The 16,596-nt window shown below is 36.5% G+C and overlaps 1 protein-coding gene across 3 annotated transcripts in view; it reads left to right on the top strand.

Moving 5' to 3' along the window:
- Positions 1-16,596, top strand: part of NSMAF (neutral sphingomyelinase activation associated factor) — a 76,324-nt gene that overhangs the window by 42,055 nt on the left and 17,673 nt on the right. For all 3 annotated transcript variants that reach the window (XM_045398293.2, XM_005563377.5, XM_073998836.1), the window contains exons 10-16: positions 7,918-8,047; positions 9,832-9,903; positions 11,632-11,740; positions 14,301-14,477; positions 15,562-15,641; positions 16,165-16,255; positions 16,353-16,416. In XM_045398293.2, the coding sequence (XP_045254228.2) occupies positions 7,918-8,047; positions 9,832-9,903; positions 11,632-11,740; positions 14,301-14,477; positions 15,562-15,641; positions 16,165-16,255; positions 16,353-16,416 (723 nt within the window). The remainder of the gene's footprint in view (positions 1-7,917; positions 8,048-9,831; positions 9,904-11,631; positions 11,741-14,300; positions 14,478-15,561; positions 15,642-16,164; positions 16,256-16,352; positions 16,417-16,596) is intronic.

The raw sequence follows: 16,596 nt of genomic DNA, 5'->3' as shown, positions 1-16,596 counted from the left end.
TCTGTTGTTTCCTGACTTTTTAATGATTGCCATTCTAACTGTTGTGAGATGGTATCTCTTTGTGTTTTTGATTTGCATCATTTCTCTAATGACCAGTGATGATGAGCATTTTTTCATGTGTCTATTGGCTGCTTAGATGTCTTCTTTTGAAAAGTGTCTGTTCATATCCTTTGCCCACTTTTTGATAGGGTTGTTTTTTTCTTGTAAATTTGATTGACTTCTTTTGTAAATTTGAAAGTAGTTTCTGGATATTAGCCCTTTGTCAGATGGGTAGCTTGCAAAAGTTTTCTCCCATTCTGTAGGTTACCTGTTCACTCTGATGGTAGTTTCTTTTGCTGTGCAGAAGCTCTTTAGTGTAATTAGATCCTATTTGTCTATTTTGACTTTTGTTGCCATTGCTTTTCATGTTTTAGTCATGAAGTCCTTGCCCGTGCCTATGTCCTGAATGGTATTGCCTAGGTTTTCTTCTAGGGTTTTAATGGTTTTAGGTCTAACATTTAAATATTTAATCCATTTTGAATTTAAAATTTCCCCTTTTCTACCCCAAAAGTCTTCCTTAAAATACTTTATTTTATAATGATTGTAGATTTAAAAAGAACAGACCAAAAGATAGTACAGGTTTCTCTTTCACTCCCCACTCAGAATCCCTGTTCTGTTTAATATGTAAGTGCTGCCATCTTTTGTTGGACATATTCCTAGATATTTGATTGTTTGATACTATTGAAAATTTATTTTCCAACTATTTGTTACTGGTATATAGAAATACAGTTCTTTTTAAAATTGACCTTGTATACTGTGACCCTTCTAAATTCACTCATTAGTCTTAGAGTGTTTTTTGCTAGATTCCATGGAGTTTTTATGTACATAATCATTTAATCTGTGAATAATGACAGTTTCACAGAAATCCCTATGGCTTTTATTTTCTATTTCTTGCCTCATTGCACAGTTTTATTAATAGATGTGGTGGAAATGGACATTATTGCCTCATTCTTGATCTTACAGGAAAAGGGCTTAATGTTTCATCATTCAAAGATGATGCTAGCTGTAGGTTTTTCATAGCTGCCCTTTAACAAAGTGAAAATGTTCCTTTCTGTTCCTAGTTTACTGAGAGTTTTTTCAATAATGGGTGTAGAATTTTGTCAAGTATTTTTTCTGCATTCATTGACATGATCATATTTTTTTCTTTATTCTGTTAATGTTTTGAATTACACTGATTGATTTTTTTCAATGTTAAACCAACCTTGTATTCATGGGCTGAATCTAATTTGAGATCATGATGTCTTGTCCTTTTTACATATTACTGGATTTGCTTTGCTAGTATTTTCGCATCTATATTGATGAGGGATATTGCTCTGTAATTCTCCTGTAAGGTATTTGTCAGTTGTGGTGCAGGGTTATGCTGACCTCATAAAATGAGTATGGAGGTTTTCTTTATCTCCTGTTTTCAGAAAAAAGTTTGTGTAGGATTGGTGTTATTTCTTCCTTAAATTTTTAATAGAATTTGTTGATGAAGCCATCTAGGTCTAAGGTGTCCTTTGGGATTCCATTTATTTACTGAACATAGGACTGTTCCATTTGTGTGTTTCTTCTGTGCCTGTTTTGGTAACTTGTGTATTTCAAATAAATTGTCCATTTCATCTAAGTTGTCAGACATATTGGTACGAAGTTCCTTATGTCCTTTTAATGCCAGCAGCATCTGTAGTATAGACCCTTCTTTCATTCATTATGCTGATACTTTGTGTTTTCTCTGTTTAAATATCAGAATTGCCAGGGCTTACCAATTTTATTAACTTTCAAATGACCACATTTTGACTTTGTTGATATTTTTCTGCTTTTTCACTTTGCTTATAGTTGGTGTCCACTTTTATGATTTTCTTCCTTCAGCTTGCTTTGGGTTTAAGCTGCTTCTTCTAGCTTTCTAAGAACAAAGCCTAGATCAACAATTTTATTCCTTACTTTGTAATAGAAGCACTTAAACTTATAATTTTCTCTTTAAGCACTGCTTTAGCAACATTCTGCAGATTTTGATTTTTTTTTTTTTTTTTTTTTTTTTACCATTAATGTAAAAATATTTTGTAATTTTCTTCATCATTTCTCCTTTGGCCCATAGGTAATTTAGAAGTATGTTTAACTTCCACGTATTTGGGAATTTTTAGTAGATATTTGTAGATGCAGATTTATAATTTAATATCTGATCAGAGAATATGTTCTGTGTGATTTCAGTCTTTTGATATTTGATCAGGTTTGTTTTATGGCCCAGCACATGGCCTATCTTGGTGAACATTTCACATGCCGTTGAAAGGAATGTGAGCTCTGCAGTTGTTGAAAATAGTATTCCATAAATGCCTTATGGGTCCAATTGGTTGATGGTCATTCGGATCAAATATATTTCATTAATTTTTTTTGTTGACTTGTGCTATCAGTCACTGAGAGAGGATGTTAAGATTGTCAGTGGTGATTTATTTCTTTTCTTATTTCTGTCAATTTATGCATTTTGTGTTGTAAAGCTCTGTTATTATATCTATATACATTAAGGTGCATAATGTCTTCTTAATGAATTGATCCTTTCATTATTATGAAATGTCCCTCTTTATTTGTAATAGTGTTTTTCTTGAAGTCTGCTTTGTCTTCCTTTAAAGTAACCACATCAGTTTTCTTATGTGTCGTGATTGCATGATACATCTTTTTCTGTCCTTTTACTACTAACCTGTGTCTTTATTCTGTTTTAAAAATATATGTACTTTAAATATATAGTTGAGTCTTGCTTTTTATGCATTCTGACAATCTCTGCTTTTCAATAGGAATGTTTAGATAATTTATAATTATATAATTATAGACTAGTTGGTTTTAAGCCTAGTATCTTAGGATAGTCATGCATCACTTAATGACAGGGATATGTGTTGTGGGATTCAGGTGGACAAGAGAGATACCTCGGGTTAAAACAGGAGAATCTTTTATTGAGTGCACTCAGGCCCAGCTGACTCAACGTCCAAATGACTGGGCCTGGAACAAAGTTTTATACACACTTCACAAAAGGGGGTGGGCTAGCTTGAAGCAAGCTTACAGTGGTGTGAAAGCAGGGATACAGAGGCAGGACAAAGACGGTTAATCAAATTGTAACAGGTTCATAACTCAAGATCGCACATAACCATTGCTATGCGACCCAGATGTCCATTATCTAGGTTTGCCTAGGCACAGGCTTATCCTATAACCTTTACTATGGCCCCCAGGTGGCCGCAACTCAGGCCTGCTTAGAGACTCATGACCTTCACGCTACTGCTTAGATAAAACAATACTTGAAGTCACTAGTTACAGAGAACAGGAATCTATAAACTCATTCCAATAAACAAAGGGAAATTTGTTTTTCTTATCCCTATGTTAAAGGAGTGCTGGGAGAGTCTTCAGAGCACATTAGATAATATTATCTAGACTTTTCCTGGGTCTGGGCTGTGCCTGTTGCTGCCTCTGGGACAAGTCAGCCTAATACAGGAAAACTTATTTCTCTTTCTTTTTAATTTTATTTTTATTTAATTTCCCACCTCATATGTTGTGAGAAATGTGTCGTTAGGCAATGGTCATTGTGAGAACATCATAGGGTGCACTTATAAAAACCTGAATAGTACAACTTACTGCACACTTAGACTATGCAGTATAGCCTATTGCTCCTAGGTTATAAACCTGCACAGCATTTTGCTGTACCACTTGAGTATCCCTAATTCAAACATTTAAAGTCTGAAATGCTCCAAAAGTCCGAAATGCACGCAAAACTTTTTGAGTGCCAACATGATGGTCAAAGGAAGTGCTCACTGGAGCAGTTCAGATTTCAGATTTTGTGATTAGTGAGGAACACTGATATGATACAAACATTCAGAAATCCAAAATCCAAAACACTTCTGCTCCCAAGTGTTTTGAATAAGGAATACTCAACTTGTACTAAATGCTGTAGGCAATTATAATATAATAGTAAGTATTTATCTAAACATAGAAACGGTAGAGTAAAAATATGGTATTATAATTTTATGAGACCACTAGTATATGCAGTGTCATTGACCAAAACATCATTATGTGGCACACGTTGTTTCTGTATTTTTTTCTTGGTGTCTCGTTTTTCCCCTTCTTTTCAGTAAATCTAGTATTTTTCAGTACTCCATTTTATCTACTCTATTAACTTTTTAGCTGTAGCACTTTGTGTTATTTTTAGTGGTCATTCTAGAGATTACAATATGTACCTTGTGCCAGAGTATACCTTCAGATAATATTATTTCATGCTACTTTACCCCAATACAAGAACCTTACTCCAATATATTTCCATTTAGCCTCTCCTGCCTGTTATGATCTTATCTTGTAGCTAATTTATGCACATTCCATAAAACCCACAATACAGTATTCTTATTTGCGCTTTAAAAATCAATAGCTTTTTAAAGAATTTAGATACATACATGTTTGCATAGAAATTAAAAATGTTAAAAAATATTTTAATACTTAGATATTTAGATGTTTATAATTTCTAGTCTTCTTTCCTTTCTGCAAATCTAGTATTTCATCTGGTATCATTTTTCCTTAGTCTAAAACACTTTTTGTGGCATTCATTACAAGCTGATCCATTCGAGATGAATTCTCTCAGCTTTGCCTAAGAAGAAGATATTTATTTTACCTTCATTTTTGAAGGGTGTTTTTGGATATAGAATTCTAGGTTGGCAGGTTTCGGACCACTTTAAAGACTGTCATTCCATTGTTTCTGGTGAGGAGCCCCATGATTTGAATTGCTGTTCCCTATGTAAGATGTGGTTTTCTTGTGCTCATCCTGCTTGAGGGTTTCAGAGTGTATGATGGGGAAATTCCTACTATGCTGTCAACACAGGACACTTCAGTAATCAGCTGTCTGGCTTTTTCCTACACCAAGCAGTTCTCTGACACCAGCTGGGTATTCTACAATTCAATTCAGACATTGTCTGTCTGGAGTTAGCACAGACCCCAGGGGTTAAGAGCTTAGTGCAACAAGGCTGCCCCCACTCACCTCCGATGCCAATCACAAATCCAAGTTGTCACCTGTGTTCTGACCAACCAGCTGTAAATCAGAGATTCCCACAACACATTCCGTAGGTTTGATCACTAGAATGGCTCGCAGAACTCAGAAATATTTACTTATGTTTACTAGTTTATTATGATAATAAAGGACATGATAAAGGGTACAGATGAACAGCTGGATGATGCATAGGGTGATATCTGGAAGGAAGGGTCCTGAGTGCAGGAGCTTGTGTCCCTGTGGAGTGAGGGTATATCACCCTCCTGGCACATAGATGTCTTCAGCAACCCAGAAGTTCTCCCAGGGGCATTTATGGAGGCTTCGTCACATAGGCATAGTCAAATATTAACTCAGTCTCCAGCCTCTCTCCCTTACCCTGAAAAGGGGGAGTGTGGCCGAAAGCTCTAAGCCTCTCATCAGGGCTTGGTCCTTCTGGTGGCCAGCACCCATCCAGGATTCCATACACAGTTGCCTCATTAGAGCAAAAGACGCTTCTATAACTCAGGAAATTCCGAGGGCTTAGGAGGTCTATGTCAGGAATCAGGACCAAAGACCAAATATTAGAACAAAAGATGGACCTAACACCTCTGTCACTCGGGAAATTACAGAAGTTTCAGGAGCTCTGTGCCATGAATTGGGAGCAGAGACCAAATGATATATTTTTTTATTATGTCACATAGAGTTTCAGAGTAACATGCATCTATGAACTGATATTTTTCATCAGTTCTCAGCCATTCTCTTCTCCATTTCCTCTGTCCTATTTTCTGTCTTTTATTCTATAGTCAGTTATACTTAAGTTAGTATGTTTGATATATTCCTTCAGGTCTCAGATACATGCTCTTATATATTTTTTTCATTCTTTTTTCTCCTTTGGTTTTGTTTTAGTTAGGACACTTTTTATTGACCTGTTTTCAGCCTTACTGGACCTTCCCTCCACTGCATCCAGTCTGTTGTTAAGATTGTTTAATTAATTCTTTGTGATATCAATATCTTTATTCCTATATTCCCATTTGGTTCTGTTTCATAGTTTCTATTTCTCTGCTGAAACTCTGTCTTTTCACATGTGTTGTCCGTCTTTTGTTCTTATTGACCCTTTTCTCTTTTTTTTCAGAGAGGGTCTCACTCTGTCACCCAGGCTGGAGTGCAGTGACATAATCATGGCCGAGTGCACCCTTGTCCTCTGGTCTCAAGTGATCCTCAGCCTCCTGAGTAACTGAGACCATAGGCACACGCCACCATGCCTGGCTAATTTTTTATTTTTTGTAGAGATGGTATCTCAGTATGTTACCCAGCTGGTCTCAAACTCTTACGCTTAAGTGATCCTCTTGCTTTGGCCTCTCAAAGTGCTGGGATTGCAAGTGTGAGCCAACATGCCTGGACTGTTCTTGACCCTTTATCGTATTTACTATAGTTATCTTAAAGTCTTCCTCTGATTGATCCAATGTCTGGCACATCTTCTATAGAGTCTTTTCTCTCTTGCGCATGAGTCATATTTTCTTGCTTCTTTGTTATGTATTATAATTTTATTATATTGTAATTTTTTTATTGAGTTCTGTTAAAAAGGAAATGTTGAGACTGAACTAAATAATATGTATTTCCAGAAGTGGTCATGCCACCTCTTCTGTCAGGCTACTTGTATAGGGAGGCTCTGTCAATCAAATATGTCACTGAGCTGCATTAAGACTGTTGCACCTGTGGTTAAATTTAAGACAACACTGCCTACAGCTCCATTGAGGGAGTGATAAAGACCTTCTCTTCCACAGGACTTGGGATCTCAGCACTTGAAGGATTCTGGAGATATATTTGTGCTTTACAACTGAGCCATCAGGTTTCTGGACTGTGGGAGATTTCCTTTGTTTTGCACCAAAGTCGACAGCATTTTTGGATCTCTGGGGAGCTTTCTTCGCTCTCCAGTCTCAACTCTGGCTTTCCGTTTCCCTGAAGATCTCTCTTCATTCTGCAGCCCTTACTCACTTCTATCATAGGTTGCTCCTCCTCCTGCCACTCACCTGGTGGTCTCTTCTTTCCTTTTTGCAATCATGTTCGTTTAGGTTTCTTTGCATCCTCAACATCCCAGTGGGTTTTAAAAAGCTATGAAGATTTTTCAGTATATCCAGCTCATTTTGGTAGTTAGGGTGAAAGCTTCAACAGTCTCTTATACCTTCCCCATCCTAACTTGAAGTGAAGGTCTTCCCCTGTATCTTTTTGTCCTGTCACTTATAAAGAGATTTATTTTTAACCCAGTTATTTCAGTAATTGCCTTAAAATGTTGATGATTTGATTGTTTTCCCTTTATTTTTTCTTAAATCAGTAAAGTAGAATGAGAAGGGACTTTGTTGATTAAATATTTTAGGAGTGGGTAGTGGAGAAATCATTTTTCATTGCTTTTCTACAGTAAATCCACAAAGGGATATACTCAAGAATATACAAAGGAATATACAATTACTCGAATGTATTATAATTCAAGTAATTATAATTATGTAGTCACAGCCTTATAAAGTATAGTGTGAAATAAATGCCACTTGTGTCAAAATGGTTTATAGGACAATAAAAATAATGACAGAAAAATAGGAAATAATTTAAATGTAAGAATAGTTTTAAGACCTGTTTATTTTAGGGGGAATGAGTTTAGTTAAGGTTATTTGGTATTTGTCTCTCATGGCTTCTGTGGTACATAATCTCACCTATTTCTTTGAAAAACGAGTTTTTATCGTGCCATTTCTAACGTGTCAGTTTTATCTAAGCAATCAATTTATATTACCATTTTTCTTGTATTAAATGTAGTGTTTAGACAAATGTCATACAAAGTCACACTGTAGCTCCCTTAGATAAACCTAGAAAGTAGATAAATTTCTGATTTTTCTTACTTTTGCTGAAAAACATATTTTCAGGTTCCAAAACATTTCTGAAAAGCTGCACATGGAATGCAAAGCAGAAATGGTGACGCCTCTGGTGACTAATCCTGGACACGTATGCATCACGGACACAAACCTCTATTTTCAGCCTCTCAACGGCTACCCGGTGCGTGTACCTCAGGGTCAGGTGGGGAGCTGCCCATATTTAAGCTGTTTCCAGACCATGGCCTCACAATGCCTGTGACCTCACTTTTTGATGAGAATCAAAAGTCACGTCCCCGCCCACCCCCTTCACAGGCAGCATCTGTGTATTTTACAAACACTGTGTGTAATTGTGGTGTGGAGTCTCCGAAGTTTGAGTTCCTCTGATCTGTTTTCAGTCATGTCAGGGGCACTTGCTCTCAGGGTGGTGAAAAGAAACCCTGCTCCTCCCGATTTTAGTAAAAGATCGCTAGAGATTTAGACCTTTCTTCAAGGAGGCATTTCTGAGAGACCAGTGAAATGTGCTATGGTTAATAAGAAATGGATTTTGAAATATATTTGCTTATATGAACACAGATGTTGGTATTTCTTGCTTCTACTTAATGATGAACAACCTCAGTAGATCTGAATTTTTCCTGAAGGAGCACTGTGAGGAGGTCCTCCCGGCTAGTGCAGAGGTGTGTGTGGAGATCCGGCCGTCTGACAGTTGTGGGCTCCTGCTAGGGTGTTGGAAACAATCTTCTCTTTCACAATGACACCAGACTTACAAGGCCAGAAAGTAAAGATGAACTTAGATTTATTTCCATGTGGAAACTTGTAAAGATTTGTTGCTTATCTAGATCTGGCCACTTTTTAGCACAATCCATTAAAAGAACAGAAATCCTAACACACCCTGGTAGTGCTGGGTAGTGGGGCCATTTGGCAGGGCCCAAGAATCAGGAGTGCTTTCTGCCAGAGAAAGTTCCACCTTGGAGGTTGTCCAGGCTGGTCATTACAGGGCACTAAAGCATCTCAAACTCTCCTGAGTGAAAGTTTATGCTATAGCGATTCTGTCCACTAGGTGGTGGGGCTCACTTTCCTAGTTCTGCAGTAGACACTGCATGCTGCTGGCACAGCATTCTCGGGGAGTGTAATAAATTGGCTTGGCTGCTACTATTGCTTGGGTCAGAAATTTTGAAAAAAAAATGTCTGTGTACCCTGGCTTCACAATCCATGATATGGGCCTTTACCCCTTCCCAATACTGGCCACGATCCTTGACCAGTCATTTACAAGACTTGACTCTGGGCCTCCAGGGCGGTTTCCACTATTGGACAGACTGACTTCTGTGCACCCATCATCCCTCCCACTTGGGAGGAGGACCACGGAAGCATAGCCATTAGCCAATCTCTGCCTTATTAAACCTCCTTTCTCTCTTGCTAGTGTTTTAAAATTATAGAAAAGCAAGACAATTTTCTTCTTCATTAACAAAGAAAAAATTTAGAGGCCTTGCTTTATACTTTAGTAATTTGTGAGCCTTAATACACTGTAATTTTTAGTGAGATAAAAGACAGGATTCTTTAAAAAAGATGTGTGTCAGTGCTAAGCAAACCATTTGTCAAAAAAAGATAGCAAGATTCCTGAGAGGTTATTTATGCCAGTTCTTTATATTTCTTATCATCCCACAATCTAACCTGAAAGATATCACCCCGCCCAAACTAACCTGAAAGATCCCTGAGAGATAGATGATTGCATTCTCATCTGATGGGTGCCACGTGGCAGGGAGGAAGACTTGCCCAAGGTCATAAAGCTAGTGAAAGATGACAGAGCAGAATGGGAAACCAGGTATCACCTTGTTCCAAGATTTCCTTTTCCAGTGGTTCATTAGGAAGGCAAGATTTGTTGATTTTTTTCCCCCTTTCTGATACTATGGAACAACTTCTAATTGTGTCAGAACAATAATGTTTGAGATTGTCTTTCTACTTTTAAAGAAACCTGTGGTCCAAATAACACTCCAAGATGTCCGGCGCATCTACAAAAGGAGGCACGGCCTCATGCCTCTGGTGAGTCCTTGGGAGGCTGTGCTGGGGGATGATTGCCACACCTTCAGTTTAGCAAGCAGTTTATTGACAGTAAACACCTATGGGATGTCTGAAAGTACAAGTACATTGCCTTGTAAGAACTTAGACTCTGATTTTGCTGTTCTTTCTTTTGGAGAAGCTAGAAATTCATAAAAGAATAAGTCCTTCATGGAGAGAAGAGGTTCTATTATGAAATATTTTTGGCTCCAAGAGCAAGAGGGCTGGAGTGCCCTTGAGTTTCTCACTCCAGCATTCTCAGTTTCTGGGCTCAGGCTAGAATGGTCTGTGTAAAACCAGCCCTGTGCTGTACTTGCCTCCAGCATTCATAGCAGCTAGGTCTCAAAGCAAAATTTGGAAGTTATTACAAAATTACTTCTTTAGTGGAACTAGTATATTCACAATTAACTTACATTAATTCAGCCTTTGGGCTTGCTGAGAGAGAGAAATGGACAAAATAACCGTTTAAATCATATAGGCAGTTCTTTCCACCATTCCCTGAATAAGTGTATTTCTATACTTAGGTGTTTCTGACACATGTCTTACTTTAGTAACCAATCCCTACAGAAGGTATGATTCCAAGGTGTTTTAATTTGACACCAATAGAAATTCATTTTTTCTCCTTTGAAGGTTAACCAGTAACTTGGTGACATTACAAAAGCATTGTGAAATTTTAACTCTTATTTTTGTGCTTTTAATTTGTGAAATTCTACTGTTTTGCTGCCTGTTTTACTTAAAAGGCCATTCCTCCATTTCCAGCACTAATAGTGGATCAGGGAAACAGATACTATTACTATTAAAAATCTCCTCCTTTGGGTATAGAGCTGCAGTCAGAAAAAGAGAAGAAATTAACATTGATTAAGTGCTTTCTGTGTACTAGGCAATTTATGTATAATGTTTCATTTATTTGCCATTGTTAAGTCTTATGAAGTAGATAGTTTGAGACTCCAGGGGTTAACTTCCTAAGCTCCCAGCGAGTACATGGTGAAAGCCTGTATTTGAACCAAGGGCAACTCTGGGCTTTCATCCTGGCTTTGTCTGTTCCTTTGCTAGCTCAGCCTTACCAATACTATTGTCACAAAGCTCATAGGTTTTTGTAAGATAATAATAATGTATTAATTGAATGGGTTATTCAATTATCAATTTGTTAGGTATGCATAATTTTTATTTCTTAGCTGGGCATGGTGCACCTGTAGCCTAGCTACTCAAGAGGCTGAGGTGGGAGTATCAGTTGAGCCAGGGAGTTTGAGGCTGCAATGAGCCATGATCACACCATTGCGCTCCAGCCTGGGCAGCAGAGCAGGACCTGGTCTCAAAAATATATATATGTTATTTAACTTACGAAAGAAAACTAAACATTTATGTTTGAAGAAGAGATGTGAAGACATGGATCGGCGATTTTTGAATTTCAAAATAATAAGTTCACAAAAGCTATTATTAATGAAAATATTCAACACCCAAGGTGATTTACAAAGTTTAGCTGAGATACTATCTTATTCTCAGAACATTTATAAACACAACATATATATATACACGCAACCATATATGTGTATATATGTCACTGAGTTAAATTTATAGATTGAAAATAGGAATATAAGATATAAAAATAAACACAAATGTTTAACTGAAAGTTTTTGTAATTATATACTTATATTGGGATTGCAAGAGGAATACAATGCTATTTATTTTATTCTTTTCTTTTTGAATTTATAGGGCTTGGAAGTATTTTGCACAGAAGACGATCTGTGTTCCGACATCTACCTAAAGTTCTATGAACCTCAAGATAGAGATGATCTCTATTTTTACATTGCCACATACCTAGGTTTGGCACTCACCCTTCATTGTTTCTTTTTTTTTTTTTTTGAGACCGAGTCTCGCTCTGTCACCCAGGCTGGAGTGCAATGGTGCGATCTCGGCTCACAGCAAACTTTGTCTCCTGGGTTCAAGTGATCTCGTGCCTCAGCCTCCCGAGTAGCTGGGACTACAGGTGCCTGCCCCCACGCCAGGCTAATTTTTTTTGTATTTTTAGTAGAGACAGGGTTTCTGTTCATAAGAAGGTAGTTCAACTCCTAAGGATCTGGGATAGGAAATAAGAGAAGAAGAATGCTATTTCTAGAATCGTCTGTTTGTGGTTCTAATTTCTTCTCATCAGTAACTATAATTGCCAAAGTAATGTTTTTAAAATTCTGGGAAATATAAATTCACTTTGGTAATAGTTCATTCTGAATGTATGTTTTAAAAACTCTAGATAAATATATTTAAATACTCTTATATTCTAAGGTCCTCCACATTGAATGGATTTTGAAGAATCCACTCAAATATTTTTATGTTCAATCAGGTCTTATATTAGTTTATGAGAACCAAGACTCAGTTTTGGACTGTGAGGCAGTGAGTTATTCATACATTTGTGATCATTGATTGTGGTCAGAACCACAAAGCTGAAAGACTGCAAAAGGAACATGTGAACCTTCTATGCTTAATATGCTGACTTTGGAGTGGAATTTGCTTTTAATTAATGGTATTTCCTCAGTTTTTCATGAAAAATGTGATTTTTCCTACCTTTGCCAGAGAAAATACTTACATTATGATGTTCAAGCCCAAAGTTTTTTTATTACATTGCAAGGCTAAATTAAATTATTCTACTTTACAAAGTTGCTAGATAACTGGAATGGAATTATCTTTAAAAATGGATTTTGGGGCTAGGCATGGTGGCTCATGACTGTAATCCCAGCACTTTGGAGGCTGAGGAGGGAGAATCTCTTGAGCCCAGGAGTTCGAGACAGCCTGGGCAACATGGCTTGACCTTATCTCTACAAAAAAAATTAAAAATTAGCTGGGCCTGGTGACGTGTGCCTGTAGTCCCAGCTACTCGAGAGGCTGAAGTGGGAGGATTCCTTGAGCCTGGGAGGTCAAAGCTGCAGTGAACAGTGATCACACCCCTGTAATTCAGCCTGGGTGACAGTGAGACCCTGTCAAAAAAAAAAAAAAAAAAAAAAGGATAATGGGATTTTATTAATATCATCTTAATATGTTTGTTATTTTAGTGTACCACAAAACCATTTATGAAGTTTGTAGTAAAGTATATCTTCCCTTAGAAATGAGATTTTCCTTCAAGGAGGAATAGTTGACTTTCAGTAGGGAACATATTTTATTTTAAAGTAGGTTTATATATCGCTAGTATTTTGTTCATACATTAAGCTTTGACCTCCCAGGCTCAAGGAATCCTCCCACTTCAGCCTCTCGAGTAGCTGGGACTACAGGCACACGTCACCAGGCCCAGCTAATTTTTAATTTTTTTTGTACATCAAGGTAACTTTATGTATAAGTATAGCTTTGATGCAAGTTTAATCTTCTGTCTCGTGATCTAAGTTTTTAAATTTTGTTTTTTTTTTAACTATAACAAGATTACAATAAAAAGCTCAACTTTCATGGTGAGTCCTAAAATCTCAAGCCAAAAACTTTGCCATGATCTAAAATATCCATCTTCTAAGAAGCTGTCAGTTCTCACTGAGTTTATTCCTAAGATTGCTGAGAGGTTTCAAAAGTAGAAAATGAGGGGGAAGTGTGTTTTGATTTTTGAAACCTTTCCTAGTAGCTGATTAGAGAAGAGACTTGGTAAAAGTAAATGAGAATAAATATTAAGAGTTAAGATGCTTAATGCATCAGGAAAGCTTGAAAGAAGAATTTTCTGAACAAAATGGAAAATCTGCTTGTAGGACAATTAATTCATTTTACACTCTAAAAGGGAAATTCTCATTGCTGCATTTACCTAAGATCTCATTTTTCGTGAGGTGTTTTCGGGGGCAGGTCTGGTTCTTTTAGTTTGAGAATTGGTCCTCCTGCCAAATGGCTGTTTTCTTCTTTAACAATTTCTTTTCTTTTCCTTACTCTTCACATGCATAAATAATATATAGTCATTGACAAATTAAGAGTAGTACATCTCTTCCAGGCCTAAAAGAAAACTAAATGATTGCTTTAATTTCGTAAATAATAAAAGAAATAAGCTCCCAGATGACCATGGGTTTTTAAATGCATGGAGATATAGCACATTTGGAGGGATTCTTTGTTGCTGTATAAACATTGCCTATTAACATGTAAATTTATATATTTGCTCTACACTTTTGTATTTGTTTAGGTTATATCATGTTGTGGAGGGTAGGGTAATAGCTCAGTGTATTTAATAATTTCCCCTCCTTGATCTTGGAACTATTTATACATAGCTGAACAAATACTTTATGAAAACAAGTCAGCAGCCTACTTTTCTCTTTCTTACAATGTATTTTTCAAGAATGCACAGGAAGGGTCTACACGTTAAGCCCCTAGCTTTTGCATACTAAGTTTGCGAAGTTAAGTGGCAGACCTCGTGGGTCCTCTTCCCCCAGAGCACCATGTGGCGGAGCACACTGCTGAGAGCTACATGCTGCAGTGGCAGCGTGGACACCTTTCCAACTATCAGTACCTCCTTCACCTCAACAACCTGGCCGACCGCAGCTGCAACGACCTCTCCCAGTACCCTGTGTTTCCATGGATAATACACGATTATTCCAGCTCAGAACTAGGTAACTGCTACACATGGTATTCTGGCCAAGTTGAGTGGGGAAGTGGTCGTCTGTATTGTTTTTAAAGGAGAGAATAAATTCTATTTTATAATCGTGATGTGACATGTGAACAAATTACAACACATTTCAGTTGTATTGCTAAGGACTGCCAATTTCCATTCCAAGGTACTATATGAGTGTTATATAAGTGTTTCATGTATGTTTTTTCCACCATACTTCTTGAAGGACACACAGAGAAAAAAACGGGCATAATTTTAATCCAGGGTTATCATTATTACCTATAAGTACCATGTTTTGAAGTATTTGCTTCTCACTTTGAAAATTGCTACTCACCTTATCATATTTTTTTTTTAAATCACATTAAAAACTGTGGTTATTTATTATAGAACACTTGGAAAGTCCTGAAATAATCAAAGAAGAAAATAAAAATCATCCATAATTATATTACAGAGATATAACCATTTTACCTTTGGGGCATATCTACTCTTCTCTTGCTACCTCAGATTATTTTAGGAAAAATGTAATTGTATTGTAACTTTATTTTGTAATATTTAAAAATTATATATTGTGAACAGTTAGTTCCTTTTGACACATTATCTTGAAACTTTGTACTTGAAAGAAATAATAGATTTTCTAGAAATATGAGAATGTATTTCTCTGAAAATATTTAGCTTACTAGTTCTCAAATAGGCTAATATTGCAGAATAATAATATTCACTAGAATTCTAATGTAGAAGGTAAATCTTGATAGAAGAATAATGGCTTCTAAAATTTGTTTTTTGTTGTTGTTGTTTTACTTGGAATATATGTATGTTCCTTATTCAGAAACTTTTTAAAAAAATTAATGTTCAGAGCATTGTCAAATTAGAGATGTTGCTCTTAAGTGGTTGTGGCTAACTTAAAACTCAAAATTGCTAACCTTTTCTTTACATCTATATAAATAACTAAAAAAAATATAACTCTCATAGATCGCTCTCAATTTTTAAAAAAACTTTTGTGGAAGTAAATGTGTATTTTTGAATTAATTCAGGAGTTTAATGGTACTAAGTATAAGCTGAAGTTATTTATTGATTTATGTTTATAGATTTGTCAAATCCAGGAACCTTCCGGGATCTTAGTAAGCCAGTGGGGGCCCTAAATAAGGAACGGCTGGAGAGGCTACTGGTATGTGGACTTAGAGATTCTTCATTTCTAAGCAAGATGAGAAGCCATGGCCTGTGTTTTTATTTAAGGAAGGAAATTCGTTTCTCCACGGTTTAGGGGATTACACCAGTGACTCTACATAGTGTTTTCTTACTTTTCTCCTAACCATGAATTAACTGCTCACCATTTGCATTTCTTGTCTACAGTTTAGGAAGGAGGAGGGCGACCTGTTTACAGGTTCACTGAACTATTTTCATGAAGGCATTCTGTGGTAAATTGCATAAGAGACATATAAAATCAGTTCTATTTAATCTACTGCCAACATTTTGTTACCATTAAGCCAGGGAAACCAAAATACTTGTCTCAGCAATGCTGTTTAGCCAAAGATTCTCTTTCCCTCTTATCTTCTCCTTTTCTTATCTAACAGACAAATTAAGGAATATGGTATATCTATGTTATGATTTCTTTTAGGCTTTTACTACTTGTCAGTTATTATTTCATAGCCAACACTTAGCACTATTTTTTTTTTTTTTCTGTATTCTAGACACGCTACCAGGAAATGCCTGAACCAAAGTTCATGTATGGGAGTCACTACTCTTCCCCGGGTTATGTACTTTTTTATCTTGTTAGGATTGGTAAGATTCTTTATCATTACCCCCCAATTAAATTTTATTTTACTGTATTCTTCAATGGTTCTGTGATCTGACTTATCTCTGTTTTTTTCCCCTCTAGCACCAGAGTATATGCTGTGCCTACAGAATGGAAGGTTTGATAATGCAGATAGAATGTTCAACAGGTTTGATACAAATGACTTGCTTATCATTTTTAACACTTTCTGATTGTATATATACAACATACTTGTTTCAAAGCACTAGATAAAAAATTTAAAGAAATGTAAAAAATCAATAATTGTTCTATCTATTCCTCTCAGGCTTTTTCTAGACATGAATATATGTGTGTAAATGTGAGAACATAT

This window comes from Macaca fascicularis, chromosome 8 (assembly GCF_037993035.2).
Source record: "Macaca fascicularis isolate 582-1 chromosome 8, T2T-MFA8v1.1".
NCBI lineage: Eukaryota > Metazoa > Chordata > Mammalia > Primates > Cercopithecidae > Macaca > Macaca fascicularis.
This window is presented reverse-complemented; position numbering and strand designations above follow the sequence as displayed.